This window comes from Galleria mellonella, unplaced genomic scaffold, assembly GCF_026898425.1.
Source record: "Galleria mellonella isolate WM207_F2 unplaced genomic scaffold, CSIRO_AGI_GalMel_v1 utg184, whole genome shotgun sequence".
NCBI classification, from domain to species: domain Eukaryota; kingdom Metazoa; phylum Arthropoda; class Insecta; order Lepidoptera; family Pyralidae; genus Galleria; species Galleria mellonella.
In genome coordinates, this window is record NW_026442025.1 from 11,030,058 (window position 1) to 11,054,015 (window position 23,958).

Consider the following 23,958-nt stretch of genomic DNA (forward strand, 5'->3'; position numbering starts at 1 on the left):
TCTTAAATACAAAAGATAGATTTATAGTTTGTTAGGAGTAGAATTATTGTCCGCGCTGCTTAGTTCAGTTTCAGCTATCAATTGTAGAAATTCATTTATAGATCATGAATTATGGATTATTTTTATTAAAAAAAAAAAGAAAAAACTATTACGAATTCGCAACAGGCATGACTGCAGTCTAATTACCGACCGCAGTCACCAACGGAGTAAAAAGGTGACTGACATGTTGTCAATGCACAATTTTCCGCTAGGCACGCCCATGTTACTTGCTAGTTGCCAGTGAACTTGATCAATAGCAGTTATATTTTTACTTGGCATAATCGACATAAGTAAGCACTTATGCCTTTGTACTTACATGTAGTAATTAAAAAAAAAACTGACAATATTCGTGTTGTAACATTGAAAGTTATAAATATTTGTGATGAAAATTTATTAACATATTTAAATATAGATATTTGTTTATTCTTATTTATTTATATTTATGCACTAGCAATTTAACCTGGCTTCGCACGGATAGATAAAATATTCGAAAATAATATACAGAGTGACATAGTAATTACTATGTACCTATAATGTAATGTACTATGTACCTATAGATGAGAGAATATTTAAAATAGGTTAAATGGTTTTTCAGTTTATCTATTATAAACAAATAAATATTTACTTTTTATAATATTATGGGCAGCATAGCCCTCTTAAAACATCTCTAAAAGCCTAACTACGGTTGCCAACTCGTCTGCCAAGCGTGGCAATTACTGGTAAAACTCCCATTATAGGGAATTTTGACAGGATATTATGTTCAGCACTGGACAATTATCAGCTGAAATAATAATAATAATATAGATTATCTAATAATCTTAGCTGTGTTTAAACATATGCCTATTTATAAAGAATACCATTTTAATGAATTCCTGTAAGTACTTTGCTCACACTTAATCGACTTGGGGTATCTTTAAATCAAGAACAAGAGAACTTTTCCTTAACAGGATAACTGAAATAAAAATAATTAGCAAGCCAGGTCTTAATCAGGAATGTATTTATTTCAGTAGTCTGAAAATACAAAATGCCGGTCTACTGAAGAAATACTTTTAACTGTTCTAGCCTGTTGATTCTGATATGATTGACTGATATAAAATATTTCTAAGTATTATGAAACTATATTTAATAACAATACAAATGTATCACAGCGGCATTCATTTACTCAAAATCGGATCAACAACAGGCAACAAGCATTCGACAAACATCAATAACTTACATAATTTATAAAGGTACTTAACACCTTGGCTTTATGCAGATCGAGAACGTTTTTATTGATCGGCGAAAAGTTCAGATGCATAAATTATTTACAACGCATGTTGAGATATAAATTATCCTTCAAGAGTTAGATGTAGAGGTCACCGTGGTAGACACACTGTCCTCGGTATCAGAACGCGATTTGAAACCAGTGAATCCCGTATTTCCATGCACTGTTACACTATGTGTGGGGTCGTGGGTCACCGCATTTTCAGTAGCCGTTGCAGCTCCCGGCCCGTAATACTCGTCACTGTACACAACGTATGGATCGTGGATATATACTGGAACTTCGATGGGCACTTGTACTGGCACTTTTACGGGTACTTTTACCGGATAAGGCACTTTCACTGGAACAGGGACTTTTTTCTCCACCGGGTAAGGTTTGGGTATGTATATTGGAACCTTTTTCTCGACTTCTACCTTTTGTGGTACAATTACTTCGAAAGGCACTGGAACTTTCTTCTCAACTTCCACAGGATATGGTACTTTCTTCTCAACCGGCACAGGAACTGGTTGTGGTACTTTAACTGCGAATGGTTGGGGGACCGGTACTCTTATTGGAACATGTTTTATCACTTCAAATGGCTCTTTGACTTTAACTTGGACTGGGTATGGTACTTTAGTCTCAACTGGATATGGTTGAGGTACTAACACTTTGACAGGGACAGCATAAGGCACTCTTTTTTCTACTGTGACGGGCACAGGAACAGGTCTATCGACAGGCACATGCACCTCCACTGGATATGGTACTTTCTTCTCTACGTGCACAGGTACAGGTTGAGGCACTTTCACTTCGACCTGTTTTAACACAGGGACGTGATGAACTATTGGGTATGGTTTTGGAACATACTCTTTTTCAATGACTTTCACAGGCACTGGATGAGGAACCTTAATCCCAACGGGATAAGGCACTTTTTTCTCCACTGTCACAGGGTAGGGCACAGGCTTTTCCACTATTCTCAGTTTCTCAACCGGTACAGCTACCTTCTTTTCTACTGGAACGGGATATGGTTTCGGCACTTCAACTTTGTAAGGAATTTTCACTGGTTTTTCAACTGTTTTGATATATCTGTGATGGTGATGATGGTGGTGATGTTTGATTTTTGTCACAACTTTTGGATGATGTTGGCTTCCTTCAGCTTGGAGATCACCGAGAAAGTAGTGTGGTGTTGACGCAATCACAGGTTTCGGACTGTAACCAGAGTAAGGGTTCAATTGTCGCTTTCTTTTTCTAAAAAATGTCATTTTTTTTCTATCTGATGCGGATATAGGATGTTGCAAACGATCCACAGGTATTAATCCAAACGAATGTAAATATAACATGCGTTTATGAGGAACTGCCGGCTCTTCGCCGCTGGGAAATGTATCTGATCTTTTAGTAATTCGTGTTAAAACTGGTCTTCTTGATTGGCTATAATGAGAGGGTACCAGAGGTATCCAATCGTTTGGTTCGATTTCAGTTAAGTTTACTGTTGGAGTAGTTGTGGATCGTATTTTTGGTAAACGAGTTACTGGTCGATATTGGCGTTTTTTTGTTGGCTCAGTGGTGGTCTCAGTTGAATTTTTGTGTACATATTTGATTCTATATGCAGTTTCTGAGGTCTCATAATCTATTTGGTTGATACTTGTGTTCGTAGATTTCGTATCATTGCTTGCTGTTGTATTATGTAGAGTGGCGTTCATTTTTTCTAAAATTTTTTTTGGCCATATTCGCTTTACCCTCAAGGGTCGTTTTGTAGTCGTACCAACAGTTGTGGTTGTTGTAGTAGTGTTAAAATACGGTGGTGGTTTAACTATATCTTTTCGAACCCCAGTGATCGTCTGAACCGGTAAACTGAATTTTGGACTTTTCAAAACTATGGGTTTATTTGTTGAAGACGCGAATGCTAGTGGTTTTTGTTGTTTCTTTATGTAATACGCGTTTTTGTGTGGTGGTAATGGTATCACTTTTGGGAATTTGTATACTGAATTTGCTGAGTAATATAAATGGTGTGGCGTTTGAGGGTAGTAATGCCGTTGGAGCGGCACTTTCTGTATTGAGCTGTAGTGCAGCCGTTGCAATTCCCCATAATTCTGTTGTGTTGGTTTATCAGGGTTGAGAGGTGGTTTACTCGGTGGTCTGTGTTCAGGTTGACGATTTTGACCACTTGATCTTAACGGTTGTTGGTTCGTGTCATTTAGCACTACGTACTTTGGATTGTCTATGATTGTCAAGGCGATGTTCTTTGCTTCCTCCGCTATTTGATCCACTTTGACATTACCCTCTGCTGTTACATCTCGTCCTTGATTGACGACGATCACTAACGCGATGATCACGAATGCCGTCTGAAAGGAAAATATTTGCTGTAGTTAATAAATTATTTTTAAAAGTATTTTATATAACTAAACTAGTATACAGCCTCCATGATAATGAATAATTACTATAGGCTATCACTAAGACTCGAAGTTTTATCAAGAAAACAACGTTTGTGAATGCACAAATTAAAGTCAAGTCGTTTTTACAAGATAATTACAACTTATAGGTACTAATGAAGATCTAATAACCTTCGTGCTCCAAAACATGTCTAAAAAATTTTAGATAATTATAAAACAATGTAAAATATATCGTCTAACAGGTTCCACTCAATTACCTCAATGTATTTCAATCTTTTGTTAGTAAACATTCAAGTAATTGGTAATGAAGTCTTATAAAAATCTCGACAAACTGTTCAATATTACATTACGTTTTTTTGCTATAAAAACAGTTGAGTACATAATGCGTGAGTGGTTTCCTCACGCGATCCCCTTCCGTGTTCTATATTGGGTTACATAAACGCATTGTTTGATCATAAATCGGTGGGAATAAATTCCAGGTATTTCCTTATATTTTTCCGTAAGAACGTAACCAAAAGAAAAGTGATAGCAGGAATGAACTGGTGTGTTTTTGCTTTGTCATTCTAAGGTAGTAAATTGGTTATAATTATCCAATTTACGTAAGTATATAATAGGTATAGAATAGATCAGCTCTTCCTTTCCCGTAGGTGTAAGATGTGACTAAAAGAGCTTATGGTGAAGGAATGGGCAGCAGCGTCTCTCTTAAAACATCATCAAAAGCTAAACTGCGATTGCCAACCCGCCTGCCAAGCGTGGCAACTATTGGCAAATCTCTCTTATAGGGGAGGTTATGTTCAGCAGTGGACCGTTAACGGCTGATACAACAACTACGTAAGTATAATAAATAAAAAAAATAACTTCAAGATAAAAAATATTTAAATACCTTAGACCTTGGGAAACAACAATATATCAATCATAAAGATTTGAAAATAAAAAATATAGGAGAAATGTTATGTATTTAAATGTAGATATACATTTAAATATTTAATTCAATATTTATCATAAATTAGCTAACCCGGCAGACTTTGTTTTCCCCATAAAAGACACTGAAATACAAATCTCTTAATTTAGAATAATTACATATAAAAATAAAAAAAAAATTATTGGCGGGAACGGTTTTTAAAATTTTAAATATTATTTTTTTCTCATTGTGGTCTACCCAAAGGTTGTCAGGAATAAATTGCTTAGCGACAAGGCCGTCTTTTATATCATTTCTTATTAATATTTACTGTATTTGTTGTTTATTTTTTACTTGGTGCAATAAAGTGTAAAATAAATAAATACTCTTTTGGATTATAGTTTTATCCCTACTTTACAGAGAAATTATAGCAATTTTTACTATATTATTTTTATAAGCTTCAATAAAAACCACGCACATTTTGTTTCTTTATATTCTTATTTTTTTTTTTTTTTTTAGTTTACTACGATCGTTTTGAATTTACTATTTTTGACACTTCTTTAGCCGTGCATGACATTATCAAAAAGTATGTTTTGTAAGATATGATAAGATAGTGAGAAGATCAGTGATTGGACTCGACTCGCACTTAGCTACTGTTTTCTTAATTTATATCATTACGTATTTCTATGGTTGTTCTTAATTGTTAAATTGACACAGTAATATATTGGAATGGAGATTAAAAATTTGAAAAATGTGATTATCTTTGTAAAAATATACACATATTATGACATATAAAAACATACTGGATCTAATCTAAGGATAAGCCCTTTCCAAATTCGCTAAAGATAGGTATTTTTATTATTACTGTCGTTTTCCCGTTTTGGTTTTAAGAAAAAATATCCTAATACCCGATATTAGGGTAAATGTCACTAAAAAAAATTGTTGCTGAGACTTGAATAAAAATCCAAAATCTGACCATTAAAATTAAGGTAGATGGACGGCTGTTACCACTTTCAATCGGGTTAGCCATTAGATTCTTAAAAAATATATATAAAATATAACAAACATTAGTCGGATAAAAATTAAGACAAATCTGTTTATATATTATTAACACGTTCTTTAATGCATGTTATTCACACTATATTGTATATAAATTGAAAGAAAAGTATATTGGTCATAAATTAACGTTAATACTTTGCGTATAATAATTTTAAAGATTTTATCATGAAATCAACAAATTTTGCTTCATATGTACAAAAATATATTTTCAACAATTTAATATGAATAATATATAATTAATTAATAAAAATATAATAATAATTTCTAAAAAGTCAATATCGTTCGTTGATACTCAAATAGTATTCCAGTAACAAAAACATTATTGATTTTTATCACTGTAAATCTTTTTCAAAATATATTTTCAGTATATTCTCACTCTGAACATTTAGTAAACGACACACATACACAATCACTGGTTGTATAAATATACATGTGAAATACACCATTATTTTTATGAAACTGTAAAATCACCACAAGATGGCACACACTAAATTCACTTATTAAAAAATTTTTAAATTCGCGCCAAAAATTTCGCGGTAAAAAAAATGTGCGTTTTGTTTTTGCTATTACCTACCGATAAGTATTGCATATTGCAGTGCCAGCGGCCGTTTGCTATCATATACGTAATGATGGGCCTAAGGAAGCGCCACTCACTTATATAGCATTCACGTAATGGGTGGTTGAGTTTCGGGACAATAACTTTCGCTGCCAAGGCCAACATTGGAACTAAATCTATGGATTTTCTAGCCCTAAAGATGTCCTTATAAATATGGATACCTACCTACTGTAAGTATACATGACAAATTTATTATTCGATAAACAATTCTTACCAGTTAAGAATGTTTCTGCACAATTATGAATGTGTCAATATCAGGGTATATCAGTTAGATTAATGGTGTAATAGCCATCAAAGCCCACATCAACGTTAACATAAATGTTAGAATTCACGCGATGATGTTCCTTGAGATAATATAAAAATTTTGTAACCAGTAATTACATTGCAATATAGCATTTTTCAAACTGAAACACAATACAAAAAAATATTCATAATACTGATGCTTGGTGGTAAAAGTCAAACACAATCTAAATAAGACAGAGATGCTTTGATAAACAAATCCAGGATTTGACAAAATTCGGCCTCTGGCGAAAAGTTTTTTGAACATCGATTTTTTTTTAACAAATTAAAATATGCTATGAATAGTATACTCTGAATGAATATGAATGAATTGATTTACGCTAGCGAGATACTATTGAGGGATGATGAAGTTAAGTCATCTAGTCTATCATGATGGATCATCAGAAATTGTCCTTGATGCTTTTTATGGGACAACCAAGTCGACTTAACAAAGAATATTAGTATCAATGGTGACTAGCATTTACTTTATTAACATTCCCTTCCTCTCAACACTAGAAATTACTCCTTATAGTAAGCAGAGTCGGCGTAAGACTAGAGGGCGCCAATATCTATTACCTATAACGAGCGGGTGGATGCCCGCGAGTTGCCCGGATTGGTCGTTCTATTATGTTGGTAGTAGTGACGGTAGGTTGTACCATATCCTTTAATATTCATATTGAAATACCTTTAATTTCATACTATACTTACATCGATGTTGACAATCAAACATACAGTCTGCCTGATGGTAAGCAGTCACGATCAACGCAATACGGGAACGCTTAGTGAGACTAAATTACTCTGTTCTGCTGTATCGGCACAATTAGTCAACAATGTTGGTAATTTTTATACGGCTATCAGGGCCGGCCTTAGTGTACCTAGTACCCCAAACAGCGGACTAACAATCCCATTACTAGCACTGTACCCTGTCAGGTCGACCTCCACGTGGTCCCCCCTGGAAACCATCGTGTTGAATTCCTGGTGTATTCATCATGATGGACTAACTGACCTGCGTTTTCATTCTCACCTATCATAATTAACTGGTGCCTCGCCAGCGTATACCGTTAGCGCAGGCAGGGCTACCACTTCATTGTCATCCATTACAAAAAAAGTACCCTTGGATAAATTTTTAACGGCTCTCCACTTGACGTCAAGAAAAAAAAGAAGGCTTTTACTGAAATGTTCTTGAACTTCTTATGTTGTCAGTGCTCCGTGCCTCCTCGAATAACAGCGTCAAAAAAAAAAAGGTTTTTGGAGATCTGCATTGTTCACTCTAACCAAAGTCGAATATGATCTATTTACTAATGCTATTGCTCCCTTATATGCTCTTAGACTCCGGCTAATCCCTAATATACCATATATTGCTCAAAGGTAAACTTCCACGCAGTCTACCCTGGTAATCACCTTGGCTAATTCTTATAGACTTCGTTATGATGAACAAACTGACTCACTGAACTGACCTGTTTTCATTTTCACCTATCATCCCTCACTAGTGCTCCGTCAGCGTATACTGATGGCATTTTTTTTTTTGATGGGCGAAAATGGTACGGTAACCCCGTCTGCGCTAACGGGATACGCTGGCGGAGCACAAGTGAAGGATGATAGATGAGAATGAAAACAGACCAGTTAGCTCATCATAATGAATTCATCAGGAATCAACCATGATAGCTTCCAGGGAGAATCGCAAGGAGGTCGACCTGGTTGGGTATATTGCTAGCAATGGGATTCTCAGTCTCCATTACTAACAATCCCTTTCCCCCCACCGATGGCGCATTTGGATATACCGTACCATTACCACCCGTAAAAAAACCCACTTCATTTATTAAGACCGGACGGGTCCCTAAGGCCGGTACTGACGGTTGGTACATACCAACCATCTATGCTACATTTAACACTTATCCAATGCGTTTATTGAAAATGCACCGCAAATATAATTAGATTCATTTCCCCATTTCCGTTCTTCCGGACGTTCCTCGTAGACTTATGTAAATAAAACACGCGACTACTGCAATGCTGTATAGTTATACCTATTTAGGTATTTACAATAGGTTGTATTTCCTTAGTGTAGAATATTTAATTACGGGTTACAAAAATCATTAATTACTTATACCTGCTTTCTTCATCATTATTTAGCCTTTAACTGTCCACTGCTGAACATAGGCCTCTCCTATAAGGGGGGTTTTGCCAATTGTCTTCACACTTGACAGACGGGTTGGCAACCGCAGCTTAGATAGGGGGAAAGGGATGGTTAGTAATAGAGACTCCTAGAGAACCAGGTCGACCTCCTCGAAACTATCATGGTTAATTCCTAATGAATTCATCATGATGGGCTAACTGGCCTGTTTTCATTCTCCTCTATCACCCTTCACTGGTGCTCCGCCAGCGTATCCCGTTAGCGCAGGTGGAGTTACCATACCATTTTCATCCATCAAAAAAAAAAACCGCAGCTTAGATTTGATGTTTAAAGAGGGACTCTGTTGCCCATCCCTCAACCTTAAGTACCCTTAGTTGCCTGTTACGACACCCAATGGAAAGGAAAGGGGTGGTCCGTTCTATGCCGGGACCACAGAGTATCTTATATATAATATTTTGTCAAGCAAAAATGATATACTTATTTAAAACAATTTGCAACCTTAATTTAAACTATTTGTGAAGTGGCTATTATTTATTTTTATTATTGCTGATTTTAATTTTGAACAGATTTGATTTCATTCTGAACTGATTTTAATGACTCTTTTTTATGTGAAATAATTTTTTACCGTCTTTTATTTGATTTTAAGTAGAAACGATCTTTATGACATGAAATAACATATAATAGTTACATCTAAATCAGGTAAACATAGACTATGTTCTCTGTCTAACCAATTTTACTTTTAGGAAATAAATAAATTTTATGATTTATTTTTGAGCTATTTTATTCACTGTATTTCTTTTAATATTTTAAGCCTGTAGTTATTATCGGGGAACCGCATCTTCACAATTTGCCGTATCTCTTCGCACGTGTAACACTGGGAGAACTCCTTGTTCCTGTTCCACAGGTCAGCCGTCTCCAAGAGTTGAGCTTTCAACAGTTGTGGCAGCATTGTGAATTTGTTCCACACATTTATTTTATTCTCAAATTGTATGGGCTCCTAGAAAAAATATATAATTGTAAAGCCTTTATTACATGAGAGATATTTTGTCAATGCAGGACAGAATGGTCCTTTCAGATATATCTATTTGAAATATAAAAATATGCATTTGTTTTAGTATATATATATAGTAGTAGTATAATAGTTGGCATATTTTTAGTAAATTATTGCTATATAGAAAATATTAAAATTATGAGGTATGGAGACAAAACACCTTATCTGCTTATACATTCCTATAGGCGTCGGTTAACACTTTCCATCAAGCACGCCTTTAGCTATATGTAACTTGACTTAACAGTGACTATTTCTCTATTATGTACATATTAGTGGTAAAACTTTATCAATTACCATCATAATTTAAGATAAAGTAAAACATAGGCCACTGTTACAATATAGCACGATACCATAAGATTTTTCCTTCACGACATAATAAGAGCTTAATTTATATATATATTCTTTATTGCACAAAAACATACAGTAACAACAATAAGTTAATAACAATGTTAGCAAAGGCGAACTTATCTCTAAAAGAGATTTCTTCCAGTCAACCTAACGCAGTGGCATAGGAAGTAGTGAGTGGGCAGTAGTAGTGCAAGACAGAAATTTAAATATTTACATAAATTATAAATAATAATTTATGCTAATATAAGGGGACGTTATGAATATCCCGTGACGATATTGTGAACGTTAATTGAAATTTGGAAGCATCTTTTGCTCTTCTATCACATCGTGACGTCGTGCTGTGTTACGGTAAATTATGTAATTGGTTTTTTTTTAACAACATTTATTTGAGATATTTGTTTAAAAAAAAAACCTAGTTAAAATGTAAAAATAAACTATTAAACAGGTTTTAACGAAATTTCCATCTAAAAGTATATCCTTTAGATAGTAGATAGAAATTATTTCCCCCATAGCTTTATAAATGACGGAGGTTTAAGATGATAAAAATATAATTAAATCGAGAACCTACTTCTTTTTATGAAGTCGGTTAAAAAGCGCTCATGAGCTACTCTTTATCCCGACCAATCTATATATCCTAGTCGCGCATACGAAAACATATATACATATATCTTACCTCAAACAAAGTCAAGAACTCCGACGTGACATCTTCCAATCGCACAGCCAACATATATACCAGTTCTTCATTTATTTGCCTACTGTCTGCAAATACTCTGTGTAATATCGATTGACAGAGCGCCTGGATCAGTGTGCAGATAGACATCTCATACATGCTAGCTGGCAGTACGTTGAACCAACTGGTTTTCAGTTCCTTCAGTAAAGTCATAGTACTATTAACTGCATTATCAAACAGATCGTAGCTTTCATGTGTCCATTCAGTTGGTTCTAAAAAATATAATCGAATATTTATTAATTAAATATATAAAACAGACAAGTTGTTTTTTTATCATCTTTATTAAATGTTTCTTAATATACAGAAATTAGGAATATTAAGGATAAGCAAGCTGAAGTGGCAATGAGCTGGTCACAACTCAAAAAACCGACAACCAATGGGGAAGAACGGTTCTTGTGTGGCAAGCCCATACATTAAAATAAAATGTAGGACCCCCCCCCCCTGAGTGAAGACCTCAAATGCATTGCAGAGAGTTAGTAGATGCAGGAGTCAAGATCATTCCTTATTGCAGTCTATGGGGGAGGCATAATGGCACACTAATCTCTGAAACCATCTTTTCATGGATTTTAATATAATTTTCTAAATGATAATAGAATACATTCAACATGAGAAATAGGGTAATTTTTATTTTGTTTTTGTAACGTCAGCTAGTTGTTAGTTTTTTTTTTTTTACAAATTCTGTATAAGTGTGAAAGTTTGTAAAATGATATAGTATTTATTACTATATACACTCCCATATTATTACTCTGTATGATCTATAGAGTAATGATATAATATAAATGGCTGAACAGATTTTAATAAAATTTGATATCATTTACACAGAAAAAGTACAAATACATAGAATACAGTAAAAATAAAAGAGATATGGAAACAGAGGTAGGAGACCAATACCCAATATGGGGCTCATACCCAAAATACTATATAACAAATAAACTAACATAGATAATAATATTTCTAGTACTAACCATAATGTAATTAATACAAATTAAAACTATTGTATGGACATGACAATAAAGAAGAAGAGGCTTTGTTATTATTTTCATTTACTTAGAATTTGCTGTGTAGTCCTGGCATAGAATAGGCCATCCTTTATTTTCCCATGGATGTTGTGAGAGGCGACTAAAGGTGGGTGAGGGACGGGCAGCAGCATCCCTCTTAGAACATCTCTAAAGTCTAACTGCAGTTGCCAATCCACTTGCCAAGAGTGACAACTACTGGCAAAACCCTCTAAAGGAGACATTGTTCAGCAGTGGACAGTTAAGGACTGATATGATGATGACACATAGGATATTTTTTATTGTATTTCTAGGAACTAATCCATCGGACATAACTAGATTATAATAAAAAAAATTACCTTCAGTTTCAATTTTTTGAGTAATGATATTCTTTTGATTTTGCAAATAAAGAGACATCTTCTCTAATCCCAATACCCTCAGATTTTGAATGGACTCCAGGAGTACTGTCATCAGCTGGTCAGACAAGTTGCTGGGGAGGGTTACCTTCCAAGGTGGACCCAGTAGACTATGAGCTAAGTAGAAACAGTTGTTGAAAAATAATGCTGAAAATATAAAAAAACATAATAGTATATGACTAATTATTAGCACATTAATGATTAATACACTGTTGTTTCTTACAAAAAACCAAGCTTAAAAACCTGTGATTATTTGAAAAAAAGAAGTAAATTTCCACATACCAATATCTAGAGGGCAGCACTCTAAATTGATCTTAAACTTCTTAGGTACCACACATTGATACATTACAGCTACATCTTTTATGTATACCACAAGCTGTTGACTATATCTCTCAGGCAACTTCACACTCTCTTCTAAATGTTCTACTATTAATGCCATAATTTTTTTAACATTTTGAGATACGATACATTTAGGCAGGAACAATGGTTTATCATGATTCCACAAATCTTCCTTGACTGCAACATCCAATATAGAATCATTGGGAACTACACTTTCAGAGCCAACAACGCTTGTGGCATATGAGAGACTTTCAAACAAATATGAACGGACATCTGATAGTAATTTATCACATTTCTTGTTATACAATACACATTCAGTATCATTTATATACTTGTTGAGAGGTGACTCATCAGCTTTGACAAATTTCAACTCGATTAAGAATTTATTAAAAGAATCCAATTCGATAACAATATTTTTATAATTCTGATAAGTGCTATCACAAGTTGGTAAGTTGTTCTTTATGCAATCCTCTATAATTTTATCAAAAAACTTTTTCCTTATAGACTCTGCAAAAATTTCAATGAATGTCTGATCGCTATCAATTAAATGAGAACCAAGAGTGGACTGTAGGAACTCAAAAACAGCTGTTAAATTATTAAATATTGTTTGGTAATTTGGTTTCTTATTGTCATTCAAGTCTATCTTGATATTGAATACCACAGCACCAATGTGATCGTCTGTAAATATATCACAGTTGTGTTTTATAACATTATGAAGCAATTTCTCTATAAAAAAGTTAGAAAATAAACCGAGCTCAGCGTTCAACCTCTCAGTTACATGAAGCGTCTTTAATACTCTCTGTATAAGTATTGGATCACTTTGTTGTACAGATAAAGAATATTTCAAATAGTAGACACCCCTTTGTTCAGACCAAGTAAAAATGTCTTCCCATTCAACACTCACATTTGCTGTGTAAAGTGCCAATTGATTCTCTGCCTGCTCGTTTAGGTTGGCGAGTGCTTTATCCAAATTACTAGCGAGTTTCAAATTCCTTAATTGCTTTTTTAAATCCATAATTCCCAACATTGCATCACTGTAATTATATCTATCGAACTCATGATTAGCTTGCTCCAATATCTTCTTCCCTTCAACTGCGACACACAAATCATTTAACATTTCGTATGATTTGCACATTTTATCAAAATATTTACTAAACTCGTCGTTACTATGATCATAATCTTTTCGTAAAGATTCCACCTCTTTGTTTAAGTTTGCGTAATCGCTATCAATATTGGTCTTTCTGTTTTTATAATTAAGTTGTTCTAAACTTTTGGTCGGCGTAAAATTAATATAGGTATCAATGAAATTCTGTTGTAAGGAAAAAGTCAATAATTGCACCCTTTCAATAAGGTCTTTTATTTTGGGAATGAGCAAATCTTGACGTTTTTTTAGCTCATCAGTACTTGCCTTGTCCACTTCTTGTAACACAGCACTTAATAAATTCATATTAAAGTTATTATATAAGTTATACTTTTAATATTATAACAAAAACAAAGTTTTACATCAGTTAGAACAAACTTTATGATAATAAATTCAAAATTTAAATTTAAAACTGACAGTTACCTGCAGTATAAATGTTATGACAGTCAAATGATACTGACATTGACAACATCATGTGCAGGGAATTTGCGTTTTATTATAGCACAATTTAAAAAGTTATTAGTTTTATACTCAATTTAAAATTCGGTAGTTAGAAAAAAGTTTTATATATAAAGGTTATTAAATTATTTTTTTATTACCATAAATCATAGCAAATAACAATAAATATGTAAATATTATGTAATGAACTACAGTCTACTTAGTTACGAAATATGTAAATCGGTACTTGGTTACCAAGACATATTAAATCATTAAACGTTGATCTTCACAAGTTTAATTCCATTGTAAATAACTACTTAAATTTATATTTATCAATAGTTATATTATTGTACAAAATGAACGATAATGAAATCGAAAGTTTAAAAGCTGAACTAGAACATGAAAAAACATGCAGGTCAGTGAGTTCAATACTTTTTAGAAATATGATAGATGCGTACGTCGACCTGGTAAGGTATATTGCTAGCAGTCCCTTTTCCCTACCTAGAACTATTAGTTCAATTATATTTCTCTCCAAGCCTTCGTTTAATTTTTTCCTTTCCCTAAAGAGAAGCAGCAGCATGGCAAAATGGAGAACTGGAAAAACAAATAGTTTCGATGCAAGAAGAGCTGCGTCACAGCGACTATATTTGGGACCACGACAACGACCTACAGAAAGAAAGCAATCGCCACAAACAGCTGCTTGACGCTATAGAGACTATGAGAGAACAGTTACCTGTATTAAAAGAGAAGATAAAGAATGCTAAAACTTGCGGGCCTGGTGAGTGCGCCATCTGGTGGCTATATTTTTTACGTAATTAAAATTTAAACGTGCGTAACTAGACGTAACTTTTTACTAAAATAATAATAATTTTTTTGTTTCTCGTAGATTGCAAGCTCAAACACGATGATCTTAATATTAATTTGGACTTGCTGACTCCGGTAAGTTGATATTTATTTAAATTAAAAAAGTAGCAGTCAAATATATGAACTTAACTCCCATGACAACCCAGGGCAGTGTCTTGACACCGCTATATAAAAAGAAAGACGCGACTCCAGATAGTGCTTGGACTAAGAGTTAGAAAGAGAAGAAAACAGATGTATAGTAATAGAAATTTATTATTTGACAAAAACACAAAATTACAAACACAAGATACAATGGACCCCGCACTAGGCGAACCTGTATCGTGGGCACCCGACAAAGATTAACAAATCACAATGTGTTATAATAAAAAGCACATAGTGGGCGGGTATTAATATAAAAAAAAAGAATATAAAATTGAAATAGTGATCATTGCGAATCTGAATATGAAAATAATTAATCAATGGGATTGGGGTTGTCTGTCTGTCGATAGAAACGTTATCGTTAGTGCGTACATGAAATAGTCGATAGTGTTGTTCTTTCTTGTGCATATACAAAAGACAACGTATCTACCGAACAATTTATGTCATACTTCTCAAGGAGGACTGGATTCCTTGTACTTTTAATTGTACATAAAATTGCAATGCTAATTGCATTGTAATTTTTAAACTACGCGTAAATTTTATTCACAAATAGTCATATTTATGGTATATATAAGTATTCAACTTCTATATTGAGGTTTTAATTAAAATGATATAACTTCAAATAAAGCGGATATGCTATAATTACGCAACTGTATTGTCAATCAACAATAATAGAATAATAAAACATAAGCTACTTAATTATAGAGCTACTACAGTAGCAAGCTAGCTATTTGACACACTTAGAAAAAACTAAACTACACTTAATTTTTAAATTGTTTTTACTTTATTTTAGGCCGAATTGCTCCGTACAGTAAAAAGATTTGAGAGGCTGAAGACAGATTTAATAAGCACATTGCGTAGCAAAGAGTGGCGTTTAGATTCAGAATCTAAGGTGAGTTTAATGTAGACATTAACTAATAAAATTATCCGGCTCGAAGGACCAAGCTATTTTTAATAGTAATTTGTGAAATGGTTAATACTTTATTATATTTTATTATTTATTTATACTCATGTTAATATTTTATTTTAGCTTTTCGTCAGAGTGAACGACCAACGTACATACTTACAAAACGAGCTTATGATATGTCAAAACAATATAATGCGTTTGCAGAAGAATGGCTCTTATTGGCAGTAAGTATTTATTTTAACACATTTTGCCTACTATGTACTTCGTACACGTGAATATTAGAATTAGGAATGTGAATGAAATAGCTTACTTCTAGATCGTACTTCAAGATTAAACATAGGTACTCCAGATTTGAAGTTAGATCTTCAGATGCTAAACTGTGAAAACTGCATCCATATTGATGAAGTTGATTTTGCATGATGCCAGAACAAACACAGACAGACGGAGAGACAAAATTTCTAAAAAATATTGTTATGGCATGTATTGGTCTTGTTAAAACCCCTTGTATTTTTTTCTCTTATATATAATGTCGTCTAATGATAATGTTATTATATTAATAAGATTTAAGAATACATCACAACTGTTAACAGGTCGTGGTAACTAAGTCATATTTATCTTTTAAAGTACAGAATGCATTTATATATATATATATATATATATATATATAATATATATATATATATATATATATATATATATATATATATATATATATATATATATATATATATATATATATATATATATATATATATATATATATATATATATATATATATATAATACTTTCTTGTAATTGTTTGTATCTATAATAAGTCTACTATTGTAATCTTATGGAGGAAACAATAAAGAGTATCTATCTTTCTATTCCGATAGAAGTCGAGATCTGTTGATTAACGTTAAATTACTTGCCCTTCCAGGTTAGGGACTGCATTTATATTTCAGCCAAGTGGCTCCGTCCCCAAAACAAGTAGTAAACGTGTAGATATGTCTTACATATCTACATCTACATGTAGATATGTTTTAGTTACATGAGATAGAACGAGTTAGCAGTGCATCTTGTTTCAGTTCCCCACGCGAGAAATAGAATACAAAATAATTTGAAATCGTTTTTTTCTGCTAACGGTATTATATTCCAGACATGTCCCGCGCAAGAACGACGAGAGAATCCTGGACCCAAAGCGAGGCCCTATAAAGAGGAGCTTTGGCAACGAACGCCTCCCGCCCATAGCTACATAACAATGTACAAGGAAAAAAAAACCTAGAAGTTAAAAAATGTCACTTTACATAAATCATAATTCATTGAATTGAATAGGCATACCGCACCGAGGACTTTCTATTAACACAATAGTACAGCTCCATCGGTCGGGTTATACGAAAACGTTACTAACAAGCAAAGTTTTTGAACCGAAAGTGGTTTGTATTTCTATAATTTTCATAGGAATTTTTTTTTTTTAATATATATATAGCCTACATTAATCATCATCATCATCATTAAAGCCGTTATCTGTCCAATAGTCTATATTATTCGCTGATAAATATAGCTTTTGTTGGAGTTTTAATACTGGCTGTTGACACTGAGGTTTTTTAGAACAATGTATTATTTTAAGTTTGTTCTATGTCAGATTTTTATAAGACATATCTTGTATTTTTTTTTACTAAACTTATTATTTTATATCTCAAATACATATATGTTTTACTACTGCATCCTGCTATTTACAACAGTTTTCTATAGATGAAAGAATTTTTAAAGTTGGTTGAGTAGTTCTTGAGTTTATTCATTACAAATAAACATATAAAACATAAATTTTTTTCTTCTTTATAATATTAGTATAAATAAATTAATGTAAAATGACAGTTTTAACTTCCAAAACTGTGACAGTTTGCCGTTAGTAAAGGACCATAATTCGAAAGTTGACCATAGGTAGATATATACACATGTAATTTATCTGTATATGTAAACAGACATAACATTAGTATTATATGTAGATACATCACAAGACATATCAGTAGTGAAACGTATAGACAAATGGTTGGAAAAGAAATTCCTAAATAAAAACATTCTTAATAGTTAGTGTATTGAGGTGAGAAGAGAAAAAATGTTGGGACACTTGATACGACACGACGAACTTATGAACATTATAATAGAAGGTAAGATAGAAGGAAGGAGGGGAAGGGGGAGACCAAGGCATAGTTACATCAGGCAGATCAAGGAAGGAGTTGGTGTCGTGTCGTATCAAGAGGTGAAGAGACTCGCTGAACATCGTAGTGAGTGGCAAGAGCTCCACTGACTAGAGCGCAGCTCTTAAATAGAAAAGGTAGATATAGTTAGCCACGAAAATTTATGTTACTTCTTTTAAGTACTTTCCTTTTGTTTTTTTTTTTTTTGTATATGTTTTGTTTTCTTTTTTTGAGTAGATATGTACCAATATCTGTTGTTATTTGTGAGATGATTAAAAGATAAAATTTAGGTATTATTTATTTATTAAACTTGAATACACCTTACACATACATAAACTTGAAAACATTGAGAGTTCGTTTTCGAAGTTGGTCGATTAAACATCACGTTCGAGTTACAGCGTCTTAATATTCATTTATTATTAACTACTAACTACATTCACCTCAAACTTTCGATAAATTATAAGTGTATTCTATAAACTGTGTTATGTGATATCTATTTTTGACTTACAAGTGCATTTAAACAGATATTTCTACGAAAAATTGGAACCTATAAAGTAAAAATACCGTCATTGAAACAATTGTGGAGTGTTTTATAGAAACGCATAAGCGACGCGTTGTGCACGGCGCTTACGACCCTTTTCCCGCGAACTCATAATGTACAACTGCATTGTGATCGGAATTCGGATCTTGTTGTTAAGTTTTTTATAAAGAAATTGGCATTTGTCATCACCTGAGAAAATTTACACATAAAGGCAGGGAACTCATTCTGCACCTCCAGGAGAAATTATTATCCAGACATCCATCTATCTTTTTTGTGGATGAACAAACTATGCTCAGTTCCTGAATTGCTAAATAACGTAATTGAATTGCTTAAATTCGAGCTGCATACATCGTAAGTAATTTTTTACACTAAATATGTCAATCAAATGTGGCGCTTGTGGTTCAAATATACTTACAATAGATTATATGGAATGCTGCACATGCAAAGAATTATATGATCTTCAATGTTTAAATCTAACACCTGAAAATTTTCTTGGATTGAGCCAAGAGTTTAAAAATAAATGGGTCTGCCCTTCATGCGTCTGCTCAATACCTAAAGGAGATAATACTAGTACTCCTGTTCGTTGTAGTACTACTAACTCGTACAATGCTTGTGCAACTACTGAAAATATTACCTTTTCGCGTGGTAATCGTTTAAAAACTAAAAACGATATTAGTCCAGCAGGCGACTGCAATATATCTACTCTTTTAAAAGAAATACGCTGTCTAAGGAAAGAAGTCCTTGACTTAAAGGATCAAAATCTAAGCATTATGCAGCTTCATCAGGATGTCAAAGATTTGAAGGCTGAACTGTCAGCAATGTCTATGAACATTACATCAAAACTAACGGAATATAATAAAAAATTGGAAGCTAATGATTTAGAAATGTCTCACCTGAAAGCATCCCTTACAGAAGTGCAACAAAAGCTTGCAGTTCAAGAGCAAAACAATATCATTAACGATATTGAAATTGTTGGAATTCCTGAAAACGATAATGAAAATTTACAGCATATCACCATAACCACAATGCGTAAGTTTGGTGTTGAGATATCAGACACCGACCTCGATCACGTATTCCGCGCTGGTTACCGTCGCCTGGATGCTTCTTCAACGGCAGCAAAAAACAAAATTTCGCGTCCTATTGTTGTAAAGCTGTTGAGACGACGGAAACGTATGGAACTTTTAAAAGCAGCAAAAGCTAGGCGAAACACTACGACTGAAAATATTGTAGATGGACCACCGAAAACAATTTATATCAATGAACGCCTAACTTATAGTAATCGTCAGTTATTTCGCCAAGCCAGATCACGCGCGCAGTGCTGCGGCTTTCAATATTGTTGGATACGTGATGGATCGATATTCATTCGTAAAGCAAACGGAGCGCCGGCTATCCATATCAGATGTTTTGAAGACCTCGACCTGCGAATGGAAACATCGGGAATGCAGGTGCAATACACTGAATCGAAACTAAAATAATGGTATGGTGTGTTGTTGTGTTCGCTCCCATTTTGTAAGGGTAATATTTTTTGGAAAACTTGTATATCGATTTATATTGACTCCTACATTGTTGATTGAGTCTTTTGTTTTTATACAATATTCATTAATTCTTATTATGTATACAATACAGATCATTAATTTTTCATCAATCTCACACTTACACATCCACCTACATAATCACTTCATGAATACTAAATATATACAGAAATATACTTGGCGTTATATTTTAGTTGTAAAATACAGTTTATCTTAATATATAAATATTTTAATAAACTCAATAAATGTAATTATCCCTTATCTCATTCACAATGACTGAAACAAAATTACAAACAGTAACAGATATCTGTGATACATTTAGCATAAAATGTCACGAATGCGAAATACTGGAAAATAGTAGTAATATATTGACTAATGCTTACAACTTCAAATTGTTAACTTTTAATATTCGTAGTATTTATCATAATTTTGATTCATTCTTGGTGGCTTTGGCTAGACTAAACATAACTTTTGACATTATTATACTTACCGAATGTTGGCTTGCTGAAGATCAACCAGTGGGGCAAATTCAGGGTTATACTGCGTACAAAACTAAAAATAATTTAAATAAGAATGGGGGCGTTGTAGCTTACGTACTTACCACTTGGAGTATCACAGTGCGAGAGCCATCGTTTACAGAAGCAGAGTGTCTTGCAATCGAATTGCCTAACTCCATTGTTGTTCTTGGTTTGTACCGTTCTCCATCTTTCAGAATAATTGATAATTTTATTACATCACTGAGTGATATAATTGAAAATTATAAGAAAACTTCGACAATAATAATGGCTGGAGACATAAATATAAATATTCTGTCTGATCAGTGTAATTCTGATTACATTTCTTTACTAACTGAACAAAATTTTATACCAGTTATTACCAAATCAACACGTAACGATGCATGTTTAGACCACATATTTATTAAGTCTAGAAACTTGATCGCTCTCGGTTTGGTTTGCAGAACTGATGTTACAGACCATGATTTTGCAATGTTAGGTCTCTGCTCAACTATTAATCGTACAAAGGACCCTAATAGATTTTTGCTTAGTACTGACTACACTGGTATCTCAAAAGAATTGCGTGATGTTGACTGGTCTTCAGTTAACAATGAAACAGATGTAGATAAAGCCGTTGCCACATTCTTAAAAAATATTTCCAAAGTGATAGACAAACACACTAAACGTAAACAAATTGGTAGATCGAAGTTTATACTAAAGCCTTGGATTACACAAGGACTCATTAGATGTATGAGGCATCGTGATCAACTTCACAATGACCTAAAAAGACACCCACAGGATTTAGTACGTCAACACATTTATAAGCGATATAGGAACTACCTTTCTGAAATTTTACACAAATTAAAAAAGGATTACAATAGAAAACTGTTAGAAAATAATAAAAATGATGCTAAGAGACTCTGGAAATCAATTAAAACAATAGCCGAATTTCCAAACAAAACTATTCCAACTGAATTAACAAAAATTAAAACCACCGTAGAAGAGTCTTTAAATTTTTGCAATGAATATTTTTCGAATATTGGGAAGAAATTGGCAAAAGACTCACTTATGAAAAACAATAAAAATCAAGACACGTTGGTGAAAAATATTAAAATAAATAATTTCGCTAATCACTCTTTTTATATGCAACCAACAGACGTTCATGAAGTAGATAAATACATATGTCAGCTTAAGAATGACAGTGCTCCTGGCCCAGATGGGTTAAGGCCCACCTTACTTAAGGCAATTAGAAAAGAAATAGTGGTTCCACTGACTCATATCATCAATCTCAGTCTATCAAATGGAATTTTTCCAAGACAATGGAAAAAAGCTCTGGTAATTCCGATACACAAAAACGGTCCCAAAGATTGTCCAGAAAACTACAGACCTATATCGTTGTTGACTATGTACTCTAAAATACTTGAAAAAATTGTAAATAAAAGGTTAATGGACTTTTTTGAAATTAATAAAATAATCAGTGAAAGACAATTTGGATTTAGACGTAGTAAGTCAACAGAAGATGCAGTTAAATTGCTTACAGATCTTATTTCTAAGCAACTTGATAACGGAAAAAAATGTGTTGGGGTATTTTTGGACCTCGCCAAGGCTTTTGATACTGTGTCAGTGCCTATTCTCTTGAAGAAACTTGAAAGCTGCGGTGTTAGAGGTATGGCTCTGGAATGGTTTCATAGCTACCTAAGCGATAGATGTCAGTGTTTGAGAGTTGGGGAATCTGTGAGCGAAGAACTATCCATCAATTTCGGCATTCCACAGGGAAGTGTACTTGGTCCGACGCTTTTTATTCTGTATATGAATGACATACACAATGTAATCTTGCCTTCTGCAGATATCATTTGTTATGCCGATGATACAGCAGTAATTTTTAGTGATCACAATTGGGAATCCACAGTAAAAAATGCTGAAATAGGTGTTAGTAACATACGTAGCTGGCTCGATAATAATCTTCTAACGTTAAATATTGAAAAAACCAAAATTTTATGCTTTCACAAATCTCGTACCTCGGAACCAAAACAGTTAAAATTTTTAAAAATCCACAAGGTAACATGCATTGGTCATCTTTGTACTTGTGAAAGTATTACAAGACAAAGAACAATAAAATATTTGGGTATTGATATCGATGAAAATTTATCTTTTAAATCTCACATCATCAACACTGCAAAGCGAGTTAGAAAAACTACTTATGTAATGAGACTCCTACGTGACTCGGCTGATAAACGCACTCTCCGATTAGTGTATCTTACGCTATGCGAATCAATAATATGTTACTGTATTTTGATATGGGGTGGCATGGGAGTAACAGCATTAATAGAACTCGAGAGAGCCCAACGATCAGTGCTAAAGGTGATGTTAAAGAAATCCTTCAGATACTCTACGACTGCTCTATATAAGGAATCCAACGTTCTGAGTGTGCGACAACTTTACATCCTTAGGGTGTCCTTAGTAATGCATCGCTCCACAATTAACAGTCCGCATTATCCCAGGCTGATGGAAAAAAGAAACCCTACTGTACACCAAACCTGTGTGAAGTCCTACTTCGCTTCCCGTTTACCACTATTCATGTTTCCCTATGTTTATAATATAATATTAAAAAAATGTAAAATTATCCGATGTTCAGTGAAAGAAGCAAAATTAAAAATACGTAATTGGCTGCAATCTCTAACTTATGTGCATACAGAGGATCTGATAAGACCTGTTTTCTAAAATATTTAATGAAATGCAAGCGCACAACACACACGCACACGTACACGCACACGCACACGCACACGCGCACGCACGCACGCACGCACGCACACACACACACACACACACACACGCACGCACGCACACACACGCACACACACGCACACAGACACCCACACACAACTACACACACAAACTATTACAAATTATTATATATATTTATATTAAAATTATATTTATCCATATTAGTTAATAGGTTCCCCAGATACAGGCTCGACCCATATGGGGACCGTTGTTAATCAATTATGTAATCTACTGTTTGAAATAAAGATTATTATTATTATTACCTAGATAGTGTAAATGGCGGACTTTATTTGCAAAATTGGTATACAAACGTCTTGGTATTTGTTAGTTTCTCACATTTACAAGTCAAAATAATATATCGGGGCCATAAACCAAAGAATCGTAATATTGAAAGAAAAAAATCTATTATA

The 23,958-nt window shown here is 33.5% G+C and overlaps 3 protein-coding genes and 1 long non-coding RNA gene across 4 annotated transcripts; 2 read left to right on the forward strand and 2 right to left on the reverse strand.

The window, feature by feature from the left end:
- Positions 1-1,063: 1,063 nt before the first annotated feature.
- LOC113509466 (uncharacterized) lies at positions 1,064-14,103 on the reverse strand. The gene is made up of 5 exons (XM_031909060.2): positions 12,472-14,103; positions 12,133-12,336; positions 10,722-10,990; positions 9,494-9,646; positions 1,064-3,618 (listed from the first exon to the last, which is right to left on the reverse strand). The coding sequence occupies exons 1-5, from the start codon at positions 13,973-13,975 to the stop codon at positions 1,375-1,377; spliced, it is 4,374 nt and encodes a 1,457-aa protein (XP_031764920.1). The 5' UTR covers positions 13,976-14,103; the 3' UTR covers positions 1,064-1,374.
- A 295-nt stretch (positions 14,104-14,398) lies between these two features.
- LOC113509560 (uncharacterized) lies at positions 14,399-18,486 on the forward strand. The gene is made up of 6 exons (XM_026892901.3): positions 14,399-14,522; positions 14,674-14,885; positions 14,994-15,046; positions 15,903-16,001; positions 16,140-16,240; positions 17,156-18,486. The coding sequence occupies exons 1-6, from the start codon at positions 14,464-14,466 to the stop codon at positions 17,253-17,255; spliced, it is 624 nt and encodes a 207-aa protein (XP_026748702.1). The 5' UTR covers positions 14,399-14,463; the 3' UTR covers positions 17,256-18,486.
- On the reverse strand, positions 18,412-23,950 carry LOC128200392 (uncharacterized). The gene is made up of 2 exons (XR_008252715.1): positions 23,812-23,950; positions 18,412-18,517 (listed from the first exon to the last, which is right to left on the reverse strand). It is a non-coding gene; the product is annotated as an uncharacterized LOC128200392 (long non-coding RNA).
- LOC128200391 (uncharacterized) lies at positions 18,579-20,446 on the forward strand. Its single transcript, XM_052893713.1, has one exon. The coding sequence runs from the start codon at positions 19,113-19,115 to the stop codon at positions 20,211-20,213; it is 1,101 nt and encodes a 366-aa protein (XP_052749673.1). The 5' UTR covers positions 18,579-19,112; the 3' UTR covers positions 20,214-20,446.
- Positions 23,951-23,958: the final 8 nt, after the last annotated feature.